We start from the raw sequence: 15,570 nt of genomic DNA on the forward strand, positions 1-15,570 counted from the left end.
GCCCTAATCTTATATTGCTCAAATGAACAGCAAACCTGGTTTAAAAAAACAGATAAAGCAACCCCTCACGGCACAACACCTCTCCCCTATTTGGCCTAGATAGTTTGCGTGTATGTACTGATATGTAGGCTACGTGTGCGTTCAAAAAATAATAATTWGTTGTAGTTCTGTGCTTGAGCTGTTCTTGTCTATTAATGTTCTGTATTATGTCATGCTTTGTGTGGAACCCAGGAAAAGCAGCTGCTGCTTTTGCAACAGCTAATGGGGATCATAATAAAATTAAAATTAAAATACATACATCTCTTTTTCATAAAACATATGTTAGAATTTTAAAACTAGATTTTATTGGGAAGGCAGATAAAACACTTTTTTATCAAAATAAATCCCTTTTGCATGTGAAAACACAGAATCTTACTCATTACTCCACGTGCATAACCAATGTCACTTATGTTTTTAGCTTACTTCGCCATTGGCCAAAGCGGGGCACCTGGCTCACGCCCGGAATGGAGCCCGGGCCAAATAATCAAATCCCTTCAGTGGTTGATGCCAGTGAAGGTATTGATTGGCAGAGGCAGGATCTTGCACATGTATTTGCTCAGCCCCGCCTCCCTCTCCTTTCCCACACTGAACTTGGACTTGGAACTTGTCTGGAGGCAATACCCTGGATCCAAACATGGAGAGATCTCAATGCTGTAAAATAGTGTTAGTTACTTAGTTATTTCAGTTTGAGCCCAGGGAAATTCTCTGTAAAAGACAACACAATAACTACTGTATATTATTCATCAATAGTAGAGATGGTAGAGCATCGTGGCATTCTATTGCTGATGAGTGTGATCTCTGACCTTTGGACATGTGTGTATTTCCTGCGACAGTCTTTGTCCAGACAGACAGTGAAGGTCTTATCTTCCAGGATTCTGATTTTAATGTTTTGGGTTCTGATCTCCTGTCAACACAGCATGGTAAAATTAAATATCCTGATAGGTTAGGAGCAAAAATCATTGTGAGATGTGACTACAAACTGCAGTACCGTATGCCTGCCTTCTTTGCATTTATGGGCTCAACTCAAACCTCTACCATTATATATACAGTATATCACAAAAGTGAGTACACCCCTCACATTTTTGTAAATATTTGAGTATATCTTTTCATGTGACAACACTGAAGAAATGACACTTTGCTACAATGTAAAGTAGTGAGTGTACAGCTTGTATAACAGTATCAATTTGCTGTCCCCTCAAAATAACTCAACACACAGCCATTAATGTCTAAACCGCTGGCAACAAAAGTGAGTACACCCCTAAGTGAAAACTGTAATTGCCTTAATCAATAATCTACTTTGAAGGTGAGACATGAGGATGAGATCAAGAAACCACATCTGGCAGTGTGTTGCCTGACTGACAGTATTAGTACTTTTCCATATGGTGTTACTGGGGTCTCAATGATTTATTATCACACATTCAGAAATATCCTTACCGTGCAGCATCTTGGATTTGTACTGTCAAAATTGACAGTGAGGAATTCAAGAACTAGGGAAAGTAGGGATGACAAATTGTTGATTTGATTTAATGAAACCAAGTTGCCATTGAGAACAGCTACAGTGGGGAGAACAAGTAKTTGATACACTGCCGATTTTGCAGGTTTTCCTTCTTACAAAGCATGTAGAGGTCTGTAATTTTTATCATAGGTACACTTCAACTGTGAGAGACGGAATCTAAAACAAAAATCCAGAAAATCACATTGTATGATTTTTAAGTAATGTTCATGTGCATTTTATTGCATGACATAAGTATTTGATCACCTACCAACCAGTAAGAATTCCGGCTCTCACAGACCTGTTAGTTTTTCTTTAAGAAGCCCTCCTGTTCTCCACTCATTACCTGTATTAACTGCACCTGTTTGAACTCGTTACCTGTATAAAAAGACACTGTCCACACACTCAATCAAACAGACTCCAACCTCTCCACAATGGCCAAGACCAGAGAGCTGTGTAAAGACATCAGGGATAAAATTGTAGACCTGCACAAGGCTGGATGGGCTACAGGACAATAGGCAAGCAGCTTGGTGAGAAGGCAACAACTGTTGCGCCAATTATTAGAAAATAGAAGAAAATAGAAGAAGTTCAAGATGATGGTCATTCACCTCCGGTCTGGGGCTCCATGCCAAGATCTCACCTCGTGGGGCATCAATGATCATGAGGAAGGTGAGGGATCACCCCAGAACTACACGGCAGGACCTGGTCAATGACCTGAAGAGAGCTGGGACCACAGTCTCAAAGAAAACCATTAGTAACACACTACGCCGTCATGGATTAAAATCCTGCAGCGCACACAAGGTCCCCGCTGCTCAAGCAGGCGCATGTCCAGGCCCGTCTGAAGTGCCAATGACCATCTGGATGATCCAGAGAGGAATGGGAGAAGGTCATGTGGTCTTGATGATTCAAAAATAGAGCTTTTTGGTCTAAACTCCACTCGCCGTGTTTGGAGGAAGAAGAAGGATGAGTACAACCCCAAGAACACCATCCCAACCGTGAAGCATGGAGGTGGAAACATCATTCTTTGGGGATGCTTTTCTGCAAAGGGGACAGGACGACTGCACCGTATTGAGGGGAGGTGGATGGGGCCATGTATTGCGAGATCTTAGCCAACAACCTCCTTCCCTCAGTAAGAGCATTGATGATGGGTCGTGGCTGGGTCTTCCAGCATGACAACGACCCGAAACACACAGCCAGGGCAACTAAGGAGTGGCTCCGTAAGAAGTATCTCAAGGTCCTGGAGTGGCCTAGCCAGTCCCAGACCTGAACCCAATAGAAAATCTTTGGAGGGAGCTGAAAGTCCGTATTGCCCAGCGACAGCCCCCGAAACCTGAAGGATCTGGAGAAGGTCTGTATGGAGGAGTGGGCCAAAATCCCTGCTGCAGTGTGTGCAAACCTGGTCAAGAACTACAGGAAACGTATGATCTCTGTAATTGCAAACAAAGGATTCTGTACCAAATATTAAGTTATGCTTTTCTGATGTATCAAATACTTATGTCATGCAATAAAATGCAAATTAATTACTTAAAAATCATACAATGTGATTTTCGGGATTTTTGTTTTAGATTCCGTCTCTCACAGTTGAAGTGTACCTATGATAAAAATTACAGACCTCTACATGCTTTGTAAGTAGGAAAATCGGCAAAGTCGGCAGTGTATCAAATACTTGTTCTCCCCACTGTATGTAGTTACTATATGTTTTAATGCAAACCTTCTGTTTCATTGGGTGATATTGCACTGATGCCCACTCCACATGTCATGACTGACATTCCCTGAACAACCTCTTGTTTGCTCAAGGAGACCTGCAGAAAGCATTTGAGACACATACACATTTGGTACTGTAGTTAAGACATTATGCCATACGGATTTAAAGGATATGTAGATATTTCCATAGTTGTTACTTTTCATTTAAAAGTGTACTACTTGTTCCTAAATTATTACAATGATACTGTGACTACACTAACCAAGCATGAACACATTCACTAACCACTAATCAAATACTCTATAACACAAATAGGGAAGAAATCCTTCAGAAAGTACCTTACTGTAATTCACAGAAACCACCGCTCCACAGGTTCCATGTGTCTTCCTTGTTCGTCGCCTACTAGATCTCTCTGCAGAGAGACATTATGCAATCACCAACAGAAGCAGTAACAGGACGATCTAGTTTCTGTCCCTGTCCTGACAACACGGTTCATGCTGCATTCACAGTTGTGACAACAGTACCTTGTCTTAGATTTTCTCTGAGTGTTTTAAACTCCGGGAACTCAGCATCCAGGTGGGACACAAACACCTCGTCCACAGGGCTGCCAGTCTGGCCAGAGACAGAGATCTAAAAACACAACATGGCAACAAGAACAAGCTCAAATTAGGGATAAATTGTGTTTTTTTCCCCTTAATGATAACAAGTGGTTAAATTGAGCCGGAGCTACTCGAAGCAGGGCTCCTGCACCTTGGGTCAAAGCGAAAGCCAAGCTCCAGCAATCTACGGGTCCAAAGAAAAAAGAAAAAGTATGATAAAAGTATGATAAACCAAGGTTAAGATTAAGGCTTGGGTACCCTAGGATGACRGCAATCATAAACCTAGCTTCATGTACACATCCTTGTTAAACCCTAACCCTCAACCACAACCCTAACCCTAGATTCATGTCTACATCCCAGTTCAGCCCTTAACCTAGCCTCAACCACAACCCTATTCCTAGCCCCATGCCCACATCCCAGTTCAATCTAAACCTAGCCTCAACTCTAACCAAAATGGTAGCTTCATGTCCACATAAACCTAGACTCAACGACAACCCTAAGCCTAGCTTTACATCCACATTCTGGTTCAACCCTAACCCTGGCCCCAACCACAAACTTAACCCTAGCTCCTGCCCTAACCCTAACTTCAACTCCAATCCTAACCCCCCCCCCCCCAAATAGGGCTTTCCAACCTCCAAATTCCCAATTTAACCCCTGATGATAACCGTAATCATTATGTTATACTGGGCTATGAACTATGTATGAACTATTCATGGGCTGCCATATGTTGGTGTTACATCCTGCTGATAACACACATGCACACACGTGACTATGACATGTGGATGTATCTCAGGGAGCTGACCTTGACAGAGTAGAGTGTGAAGTGGACAGGCTGTAGGCCACAGCGAAGGTAGTAGGAGAGGACATCCACAAGGAAGTGGTTGGGTTCTGATGACCTGCTGTGACTGGACTGCTGCAATGGCACATAGTAGACACAGTATTAGGTCTCACTGTGACATGACTGGATGTCTATTTCTCTCTTAAAAACCACTTTCCATTTAGGTATCCTTGAACCCATTTGATGGATCTTTTTGGACAATCATGATCAGAATTAGATTACTTTATAAAACAATGCATGTATTAGTACTCATTACCATTCCTGCCAGCTTTGGAATCATGGCTCCCAAACTGTTGATGTTGCTTTCGTACCAGGGATCGACCCTTCCTAAGWACGAGGCTAGAGACAACCTGTCTCCAACTTGTGATGTGCTTTCCTGAAAAAGAGAAAAGACTGGTTCCATAACCTAGCAAATCATACCGGTTACTGTACATGTGCAGCATGAGATGGATGTTTATTTTACATTATTGGTATTATTGTTGTTTTCCCTCAGGAAACTAAAAAGATTTGGCATGGGTCCTGAGATCCTCAAAAGGTTCTACAGCTGCAACATCGAGAGCATCCTGACTGGTTGCATCACTGCCTGGTACGGCAATTGCTCGGCCTCTGACCGCAAGGCACTACAGAGGGTAGTGCGTACGGCCCAGTACATCATTGGGGCTAAGCTGTCTGCCATCCAGGACCTCAACACCAGGCGGTGTCAGAGGAAGGCCCTAAAAATTGTCAAAGAACCCAGCCACCCCAGTCATAGACTGTTCTCTCTACTACACCATGGCAAGCGGTACCGGAGTGCCAAGTCTAGGACAAAAATGCTTCACAACATTTTTTTTTTTACCCCAAAGCCATAAGACTCCTGAACAGGTAATCAAATGGCTACCTGGACTATTTGCACTGTGTGCCCCCCCCCAACCCCACCCCATCTTTTACGTTGATGCTACTCTCTGTTGATCATATATGTATAGTCACTCTAACTATATATTCATGTATATACTACCTCAATTGGCCCGACCAACCAGTGCTCCCGCACATTGGCTAACCGGGCTATCTGCATTGTGTCCCGCCGCCCACCACCCGTCAAACCCTCTTTAACGCTACTGCTACTCTCTGTTCATCATATATGCATAGTCACTTTAACCATATCTACATGTACATACTACCTCAAATCAGCCTGACTAACCGGTGTCTGTATGTAGCCTCGCTACTTTTATAGCCTCGCTACTGTATATAGCCTGTCTTTTTACTGTTGTTTTATTTCTTTACTTACCTATTGTTCACCTAATACCTTTTTTGCACTATTGGTTAGAGCCTGTAAGTAAGCATTTCACTGTAAGGTCTACACCTGTTTATTCGGCGCACGTGACAAATAAACTTTGATTTGATTTGATCATTGGATTTTGGACTGGATTATTGCTCACAGGTGAATTGACGATAGGCTCATCAGTGACAGGGATGTAGTATATCTGTAGGTTCACTCTCTTGGTCAAGATGAGATGTTTTGCCTCCCTTTTTCTGCACACAAAAGTAATGCACATTGTAAAATAGTTCACTCACATTTCTAAATGACAGAATTACAGTGTAATTACAGTGTACAGTAGTCCTCTGTATCTCAGATGGTAGAGCATGGTGTTTGCAACACCAGGATAGTGGGCTCAACTTTCAGCACTACCCATACATAAAAATGTATGCACGCATGACTGTAAGTCACTTTGGATAAAAACAGAATTTCACATGTATGAGGATGGAACTAGGTATTAAGGGACATTAAGGGAAAGTAGAAGTACATCCTACCGGATGGAGTGATACACCTTGGCCAGTCTCCCCAGCACCCTGTCGTCTCCCATCATCACTATGCGTGCGGTATGGTTCCCCTCCTCTTTAGGGAGAGGGGTGCTACTGGTGGGCCCCTTGATGTTTTCCTGTACCAGAGCCATTTTGTCTTCTGGCTTCATTCTCCCTCTGAAACACGGTGACCGTGACCGAGTGAATGGATTCCTCTGTTCCCGCTCCTCCATGTCAGACAGGTCCTTCTCTATTCCACTATCAACAGACAGGAGGGAAACCCTCTTAGAAACATCCTCCTCTTCCTCCTCCTGGTACATAGAGTTCCGCTCAGAGGTGGAAACGTTTAGGGTGAAGTTCACCAGCTCATTCCCTATAGAAAAATATGAAAGATTCAAGATTGCAACACTATCTATTAGTCTGATTTTACAGAATTTTCAAGTCTTTATAATGGCCTAGAAACTAAGGTTCTCTTATGTTGACTCACACAGCTCCTCTTCGTTTGTCCACAGGTGGAACTGAATCTCTGGCGAGGGCAATGGAGTGTTAGAAAAAGAGCCACCGGCCTTTGGGTCTGAACAGAGAGAGTGAACATAACACAATAAACAGTGAATATCTTGTTTGTCACAGTCAGCAAATCTCTTTCATTATTCTCCTTTAGCCTTTGGTGGTATACCATATACACCGTATGCCAGGGTATTTGGAAATGGCCACAGGATGGTTTTTCAATACCGTCAATACTGTTGAAATGATTTCTTTGAAGTTTTTCAATACATTTTAATGTTTGTAGCTACTCTTTAAGTAAATACCTGCAGTAAACTTGTGCAATACCTTAGGAGATAAAGCAGATCGTGTTCTTCATTTCACCTGTCACACTATTTTACATTATGAAGCTTACTGTAGTTCCCCAGAACAGTTAAGCCAGTCACGTGGTTGTTTGTACAAAGGGTGAAAGAGGGAGCAGGTGAGTCCATCTGTGTATTGACAAGGGTATTATATTTCACTTTGAAAGGCAACAGTGTTTTTGCTTCAAAAGAGTGAGCAGGGGCATGCAACTATAGTTTTCCTTCACAGAAAATACATTAGTGTAAGAAAATAGGTGAATTTTTATCAAATGACAAAGGAAGTGCAACACCATTTGGCTGGCAGCCACACAACTAAATGAGCTTAGTATGAAAAATCAAGGTCTTTTAAAACATATTTCTAATGTTTTTCATAGAAAGAATGTAGCCAGCTACATTTCCTAATGTTTTGCTTAAAGTTAATCTAGCATTTTACCGGAGAAAAGTAGGCTAAAAATTAAAAGTACCAGAGAAAGGTAGCTACACATTATAGAATGTGTGAATGCCCTTTTGTGAATTCTCATCCGAGTGGAGAAGTGCAACTGAAGCACAAAATGAGTCTGMTGCCGGGCAGAAATGACATTAAGAAACATTTTAGATCTGCGTTTATAAAACGCATCAAGGTATTTCTTATGAGTTTTGTCTTTTCTTTGTGAAAAACGCAGAATTCTTTGTTAACACGACCCCTAAGTTTAACTTGCTAGTTATCAAAGTAAGTGGCTGAAATAATTAGGTAACAGGGCATCATATGGTGTTAGCTTTCTGCYGTGTTTGAGAGACCTGTACAGCTGCCAATGCTATCTTGATTTCCTTGCGTTTTTCCTCCTCTAAGTTCTTAGCTGTCTACTACTACGTCCCTCTTCTCCAAGCAGAGCAGGCAGGCCCATTGCCCTAGCGACTCCAGACTCCACACAGACACAGTGTGTACACATGCTGCTCCAGAGCCAGTACTGTTCTTCCTTCAAACTAGCATGCATCAAAACTTTGTTCCTTTGCACAATGTCTCTCATTCACATTCACTTGTAAAATGTCCAAACCCACGAAAATGACATTCGGTAGCTCCTACCTATATACAGTACTAGTCAAAAGTTTGGACACACCTACTCATTCAACGGTTTATCTTTATTTTTTACTATTTTCTACATTGTAGAATAATAGTGAAGACATCAAAACGATGAAATAACACATATGGAATCACGTAGTAACCAAAGAAGTGTTAAACAAATTGGTATATATTTTATATTTGAGATTCTTCGAAGTAGCCACCCTATGCTGAGCACTTGTTGGCTGCTTTTCCTTCACTATGCGGTTTAAACTCATCCCAAACCATCTCAATTGGGTTGAGGTTGGGTGATTGTGGAGGCCAGGTCATCTGATGCAGCACTCCATCACGCTCCTTCTGGTCAAATAGGCCTTACACAGCTTGGAGGTGAGTTGGGTCATTGTCCTGTTGAAAAACAAATAATAGTCCCACTAAGTGCAAACCAGATGGGATGGTGTATTGCTGCAGAATGCTGTGGTAGCCATGCTGGTTGTGTGCCTTGAATTCTAAATAAATMATTGACAGTGTCACCAGCAAAGCACCCCCACACCATCACACCTCCTCCTCCATGCTTCACGGTGTTAACCACACATATGCAGAGATCATCCGTTCACCTACTCTGCGTCTCACTAAGACACAGCGGTTGGAACCAAAACGCTCAAATTTTGGACTAATCAGACCAAAGGACAGATTTCCACCAGTCTAATGTCCATTGCTTGTGTTTGTTGGCCCAAGCAAGTCTCTTCTTCTTATTGGTGTCCTTTAGTAGTGGTTTCTTTGCAGGCATTTGACCATGAAGGCCTGATCCACACAGTCTCCTCTAAACAGTTGATGTTGAGATGTGTCTGTTACTTGAACTCTGTGAATAATTTATTTGGGCTTATCCTCCGCAGCAGAGGTAACTCTGGGTCTTCCTTTCCTGTGGCGGTCCTCATGAGAGCCAGTTTCATCATAGCGCTTGATGGGTTTTGCAACTGCACTTGAAGAAACTTTCAAAGTTCTTGACATTTTCTGGATTGACTGACCTTCATGTCTTAAAGTAATGATGGACTGTCGTTTCTCTTTGCTTATTTGAGCTGTTCTTGCCCTATTTGGTATTTTACCAAATAGGGCTATCTTCTCTATACCAACCCTACCTTGCCACAACACAACTTATTGGCTCAAATGCATTTAAGGAAAGAAAGTCCACAAATGAACTTTTAACAAGGCACACCTTTTAATTGAAATGCATTCCAGGTGACTACCTCATGAAGCTGGTTGAGAGAATGCCAAAAGTGTGCAAAGCTGTCATCAAGGCAAAGGGTGGCTATGTTGAAAAATCTCAAATTTAAAATATATTTAGATTTGTTTAACACTTTTTAAACACTTTTTTAACACATGATTCCATAAGTGTTATTTCATAGTTCTGATGTCTTCACTATTATTCTACAATGTAGAAAATAGTCAAAATAAAGGAAAACCCTGGAATAAGTAGGTCTCCAAACTTTTGACTGGTACTGTATGTATAACTTCATGAGCTGGATTGCCTGTCTTTGCAACTAGTTTATTTTCGTTTGTGCTTGTTAGCATATTTAGCTAGCAGCCTTCATGGAAATTTGCTATGACTTGTGCTAATTTAGTTAGCATTATGGTAATAGATGCCCAATGGGTTTTCTGGTGCCCCCTTGTGTACTAAACCTGTAATACCGTAAGGACGGTATGCCAATAGGAAAATATGGATACCGCTCAACCCTATCCTGCTTTACACACACCTTGGTTAGCAGAGGTCAGGATGTCACTGTAGATGTGCTGTAGCCTGGTTTGGTACTGGTCACGGCCGGCCTCGCCGTTCTCTATACTCTGCTCTACAGCTAACACCACCTCCTGGAAGTACTGCTCCACATCTTCTCCTAGATCCTGCGGCACACACACATGCATGCCCGCACACACGCAGGCACACACGTGATTTCATTATCCATCTGATGCACACAAATACCAAGATATGAAATCAATTAATCCAAACGTCTCATATCATCACAGCCCATTGACCTCCCTCACCTCCAGAGCTTGAGTCAGTATGGGACCATGACAAGCATTCACCAGTCCAGCCTGCAGAGTGTGCAGTAGCACCCGTCTTGCCAGTATGTCACTTTGGGGGCTGGCCAGCACCAGGTCTGCCCTCACCGCCTGCCACAGGGGCCCTGAGAACACAGCCGGGTCTGCAAACACAAATACCCTACAGGGAACACAGTCAGAGGGGCAGCCAGTAAGCACAGCTATTGTGGATACAGAACAACCTCAGAGTAGCTGACGGGAAAGTCCTCATTCAAAATCATCAGTTTGTGAAAGGGAAAGTGACACCCAAGCTCACACATAGCAAACAATCCCCCACCCTCACCTTATGAGAAATGACCATGACTAAATTAGTCAGCTGTTGCTAGTGACTACAAACTGACTTCAGTGGGAAGTGTAAAATATCTTCTGATGGCATATGTGTTCGTGGGTGTTTTAAACTCACTTTTCCTGCTGGGGAAAATGTTGGTTCCTTAGGCTCTGCTCAGCAATTACCCTTCTCTGATACAAAGCTCCTGTGGAGGAAGTTATTGTAGGGGAGGGAGCTTTAGCAGAACAAAGGGAGTAAGGTAAATAAATGTTTGGAGAACTGTATACTGTATTCATATGATTAAAATGTGCTTGTGCTACAGTACATGCCACTGTGTRAAGTGTAAAGTGCTAGTGATGAGTACCTGGTGTGATCTGCTCCATCTTTATGCTTCTCGTGTATCTCAGTGCGATAGTACAGTAGGGCTCTGGAAGTGTTAGGAGCCTTTTGAAGCATTCATACACTCTCTGAAACAGGTTACATGGAATGCGGCTAGACTGCTGTCGATACACCGGAATAAAAAGAGCAGCCATCACAATCAGACRCATACATCAGAGCTGAYTGGAAAGTAAAAACAAACACAAACACAAAACAATCACATAGCTTGAATAGGGCATCCCAAAATAAAACAAACAAGGAACAATATAATTATTCTAAGCAGGATAAAGATAACCAGGAAATCAACACAAGAAATATGATACGTGGAAATAACACAGTAAACTAGATGTCAGTAATACAGGACAGCTACACTCTGATCAAGGTTATTTCAGATGAAGGTAAGGTAAATGAATCTGACCTGAATAATAACGTAGTTGAGAGTGTGAAGCAATGGAATGACATGCATCTTATAGTCAAGCCTCTCCACCTGAATCAACAAATGAAGGAAGCTTTCATCATCAAATTGACAATTAAAATGGCCAATTAAACTTCTGAAGACAAAGGGCATGCCATGTGTCATTCTGCAAGAACAGAATACTCTAGTAGYGTCAGACCAACCTTCTCTAGCTCTTTGACCAGAACMYTGACCAGTGAGACACTGTTAGATGGATGGGTCTCCACCTTCTTATGAAGAGTCCACCTCAGCATACCTTCAGGAAGTCAAACAAGGCTGCTGAATTGACCACATAATGTTCTCAAGTCTATTAAATTGTGTAATACTATTAATATTCTATAATAGATAATTATGCAACGTAATAATGAATGTGATAATCGTTGACTTTTTATTGTTGTATGCACTGATAATGTACCTTTGCTGCATGAGGAGGCAGTCTCTCTGAGGATGGCCTGAATACTGTTGTACATACTGGCCTCCACTGCTGACGACATACTGGCAGCTACAATAATAGAGTTATAAACATCAAATGTCATATTTTGACAAGATAGCAGCTCTGTTTAAAAACACAGTGGTCCTATGTGTGGGGATTCTTACTACTAGACGTCAGTCTACCCAAGTAATTAAAAGGGACAAACAACAGTAAAGAGCAAAGTATATATAAATAATTGAAATACTGTATGCGTTCAAAGACTGAGTAAGGGAACGTTTACCTACTGGAGGGTTCCATGGGGTTGTTTCCTTAATCCCAAGAGGTCAAACATCACATTTCAGCATCATGGGCTCCCACCTAGATAAAGGAGCAGAGGTTGATGACACCACATGTACTGTATACAGTGGATTTACAGTGCTTTCGGAAAGTATTCAGACCCCTTGACTTTTTCMACATTTTGTTATGTTACAGCCTTGTTCTAAAATTGATTACATTATTTYCCCCCCTCAATCTACACACAATAGCCCATAATGACAAAGCTTATTTATTAAAAATATAAAACCTTATTTACATAAGTATTCAGACCCTTCGCTATGAGACTCAATATTGAGCTCAGGTCCTGTTTCCTGTTTCCATTGATCATCCTTGAGATGTTTCTACAACTTGATCGCAGTCCACCTGTGGTAAATTCAATTGATTGGAAAAGTACACACCTGTCTATATAAGGTCCCACAGTTGACAGTGCATGTCAGAGCAAAAACCAAGCCATGAGGTCAAAGGAATTGTAAGTAGAGCTCAGAGACAGGATTGTGTCGAGGCACAGATCTGGGGAAGGGTACCAAAACATTTATGCAGCATTGAAGGTCCCTAAGAACACAGTGGCCTCCATCATTCTTAAATGGAAGAAGTTTGGAACCACCAAGAAGTTTCCTAGAGCTGACCACCCGGCTGAACTGAGCAATCGGGGGAGAAGGGCCTTGGTCAGGGAGGTGACCAAGAACCCAATGGTCACTCTGACAGAGCTCCAGAGTTCCTCTGTTGAGATGGGAGAACCTTCCAGAAAGACAATCATCCCTGCGGCACTCCACCAATCAGGCCTTTATGGTAGAGTCGCCAGACGGAAGCTACTCCTCAATAAAAGGCACATGACAGCCCACTTGGAGTTTGCCAAAAGGCACCTAAAGACTATCAGACCATGGGAAACAAGATTCTCTGGTCTGGTGAAACCAAGATTGAACTCTTTGGCCTGAATGCGAAGTGTCACGTCTGGAGGATACCTAGCACCATCCCAACGGTGAAGCATGGTGGTGGCAGCATCATGCTATGGGGATGTTTTTCAGTGGCAGTGACTGGGATACTAGACTAAAAACCTATTTTGCTTTGTCATTCTGGGATATTGTGTGTAGATTGATGAGGGAAAAATCTATTTAATCCATTTTAGAATAAAGCTGTAATGTACCAAAATGTGGAAAAAGTCTAGGTCTGAATATTTTCCAAATTCACTCTAAGACAACCAAGGAACAGAAGCTGGGGGGACTTCTCCGCAACTCATATAAACATGAAGACTTTCTGAGCATTCACTTGATAAGAGACACCTAACCTATCAGACACCAAAGTTGATACCTACAGAGAAACTTTGTGAGAAATTATTTTGACAAAATATTGTAACGACCCTGGGTTTATAAGCGCGGAAATCAACTCTGCCGCACGAGCATTCTTTTGCGATAGCGTGCCGGACCTCGGGCTAGAAGGTCGAGGGCTCGAGACCTGCTCCCTGCTGTTTCATTACATTGGTGTCAGAAGTGATCGGACCGGAAATCGACTCTGCCGCTCGAGCATGCTTTTGCGGCACAGTCGATAGCACGCCGGACCTCGGGCTCGAAGGTCGAGGGTTCGAGACCTGTTCTCTGCGGTTTCATTACAATATAATTGATGAATTTATGTAATTTACAAACATACATGAAAACCCTATTAAATTCATACAAACTCAAACGGTCTAATGCTGCCGTTCCGCATCAACACACAGCGTACAGTACAGTAAGCCTCCTCAGATCACACGTTGAGGCCATAATTAACCTGTTTCCTGTCTACAGAAATGTGTGGGTGTAGAGAGCATGACGACTAGTTATAAACTGAGAAGTACTCTCTGACAAACTGAAAGGCAGAAAGACCAATAATGAAAAGATGTATTAACTACACAGATCAGAATGATTTCTGGATGAATGTGACACTTCCTCTTCTGCTATGACAAATATTTTCAGAACTATTGAGTTCTCTATGCAATTGACACAATGCACATGTGAATACTGAACGCATGATAAATATCCAGATACAAGTTTAGGGTCATTCACTGTCATCTAGTAATACTTCCTACTTTCAAAGTTGACTTCATGTTCCTTTTTTTCAATCAATCAAATCAATCCTAGTCTAATTGTATATAACTTTTTTGTAATTTGTCACTGAAGTGAACTTTAAAAGTGCAAGCCTAGGGTGAAAAACTCAGCATAAGCCTACATGTAAACTATTGCTGACCTGGGCTATTTACAAAAAACTTGTCATAAGCAACAGTGACATTGATATCAATGTGCAATGATCTATGACTGAGATCATTAAAAGTAACATMTATGTGTTAGAGTTCTAGATGTAAAAACAGCAAACTCTACATTGCAGCAATCCCTATTACAACACTATCRCAAAAGTCTGCTTTACAGGTGGTGCAAATACACTTTACTATTACAGTATAGCCTGTAATATAATGATCCAGTAGTCATCCTACAGAGACTCACCTGCCTTGCATTTTGCCACTGTACGCTGACACTGGATGTGGACGAATTGACTGATGAGCAGCTGCAGCTAAACGGTACACCGTTGTTTTCGTAGATGGAAGTTTGGTAAAAAAGACAATTCATTACCCACATTCTATCATGTAGCCTCTCTAGGTTCGTGGGTCGCGCATCAGCCCTCCTGGCTTATTACAGTATAGCCTGCATCAGCCCTCCTGGCTAATCTAGTAGGCTACAGAAATGTATAAGCCTGCCTACATATTACCTTCTTTGTAATATGTAGGCAGGCTGACGCGCGACCCAATGTTCACTTCCTTTATATTATTGCTTAGCTGAAATAAATTCAACAGTGTGGAATCCTGTTAAATATGTTTTCTTAATTTCAATAAATATATGTATTTATTCATGTTATACACTTGTCAATGAGAACCGAGGAGTCTACAGGGTCATTCATAGTTGAAACATTAAATGTTGACATTATAGCATAGAGAACATTTCAATGAATGAATCTTCAAACATGATAAGAATGACAGAAAATGTACAGAGCACTGCTAAATATGCCCATGGAAGCCCATGGGGACTGTACAACATCCTGAGTGAAACACATTTTCTCACAGCACCACAACAGTAAAATCCCCTTTGTCTAGTCTAKACATCCTCACACCAGTACAATGCATCACAAGGCATCCACTCAAGGTTGTCAAAACATTAAACAGGAGAAAAGATAATGCTTGACTATTACAGTACACAGAACACCAGATGTGCAAAAACAATACAACTTCCTCTGTAGCTCAGTTGGTAGAGCATGGCACTTGTAACACCAGGGT

At 41.9% G+C, this 15,570-nt stretch overlaps 1 protein-coding gene across 4 annotated transcripts; it reads right to left on the minus strand.

Moving 5' to 3' along the window:
* Nucleotides 1-321: 321 nt before the first annotated feature.
* Nucleotides 322-15,010, minus strand: LOC112069568 (phosphoinositide 3-kinase regulatory subunit 6-like). Of its 4 annotated transcripts, none has more exons than XR_002893764.2 (20): nt 14,747-15,010; nt 12,245-12,317; nt 11,943-12,029; nt 11,692-11,783; nt 11,492-11,560; nt 11,060-11,195; nt 10,831-10,900; nt 10,371-10,548; nt 10,085-10,229; nt 6,937-7,023; nt 6,459-6,822; nt 6,086-6,179; nt 4,927-5,046; nt 4,635-4,745; nt 3,758-3,863; nt 3,577-3,645; nt 3,243-3,333; nt 1,474-1,526; nt 843-943; nt 322-690 (listed from the first exon to the last, which is right to left on the minus strand). XR_002893764.2 is itself a non-coding variant. In XM_024136901.2 (20 exons), exons 2-20 carry the CDS (start codon nt 12,255-12,257, stop codon nt 534-536), a joined length of 2,145 nt encoding a protein of 714 aa, XP_023992669.1. In that variant the 5' UTR covers nt 12,258-12,317; nt 14,747-15,007; the 3' UTR covers nt 322-533. The 4 variants fall into 4 exon arrangements, 3 of the variants coding, with proteins under 3 accessions (XP_023992669.1, XP_023992668.1, XP_023992670.1); XM_024136901.2 differs by having other exon boundaries at nt 3,572-3,645; nt 11,060-11,192; nt 14,747-15,007; XM_024136900.2 differs by having other exon boundaries at nt 3,572-3,645; nt 14,747-15,007.
* Between the last annotated feature and the right edge of the window lie 560 nt (nt 15,011-15,570).

Source organism: Salvelinus sp. IW2-2015, unplaced genomic scaffold (genome assembly GCF_002910315.2).
Source record: "Salvelinus sp. IW2-2015 unplaced genomic scaffold, ASM291031v2 Un_scaffold1051, whole genome shotgun sequence".
NCBI classification, from domain to species: domain Eukaryota; kingdom Metazoa; phylum Chordata; class Actinopteri; order Salmoniformes; family Salmonidae; genus Salvelinus; species Salvelinus sp. IW2-2015.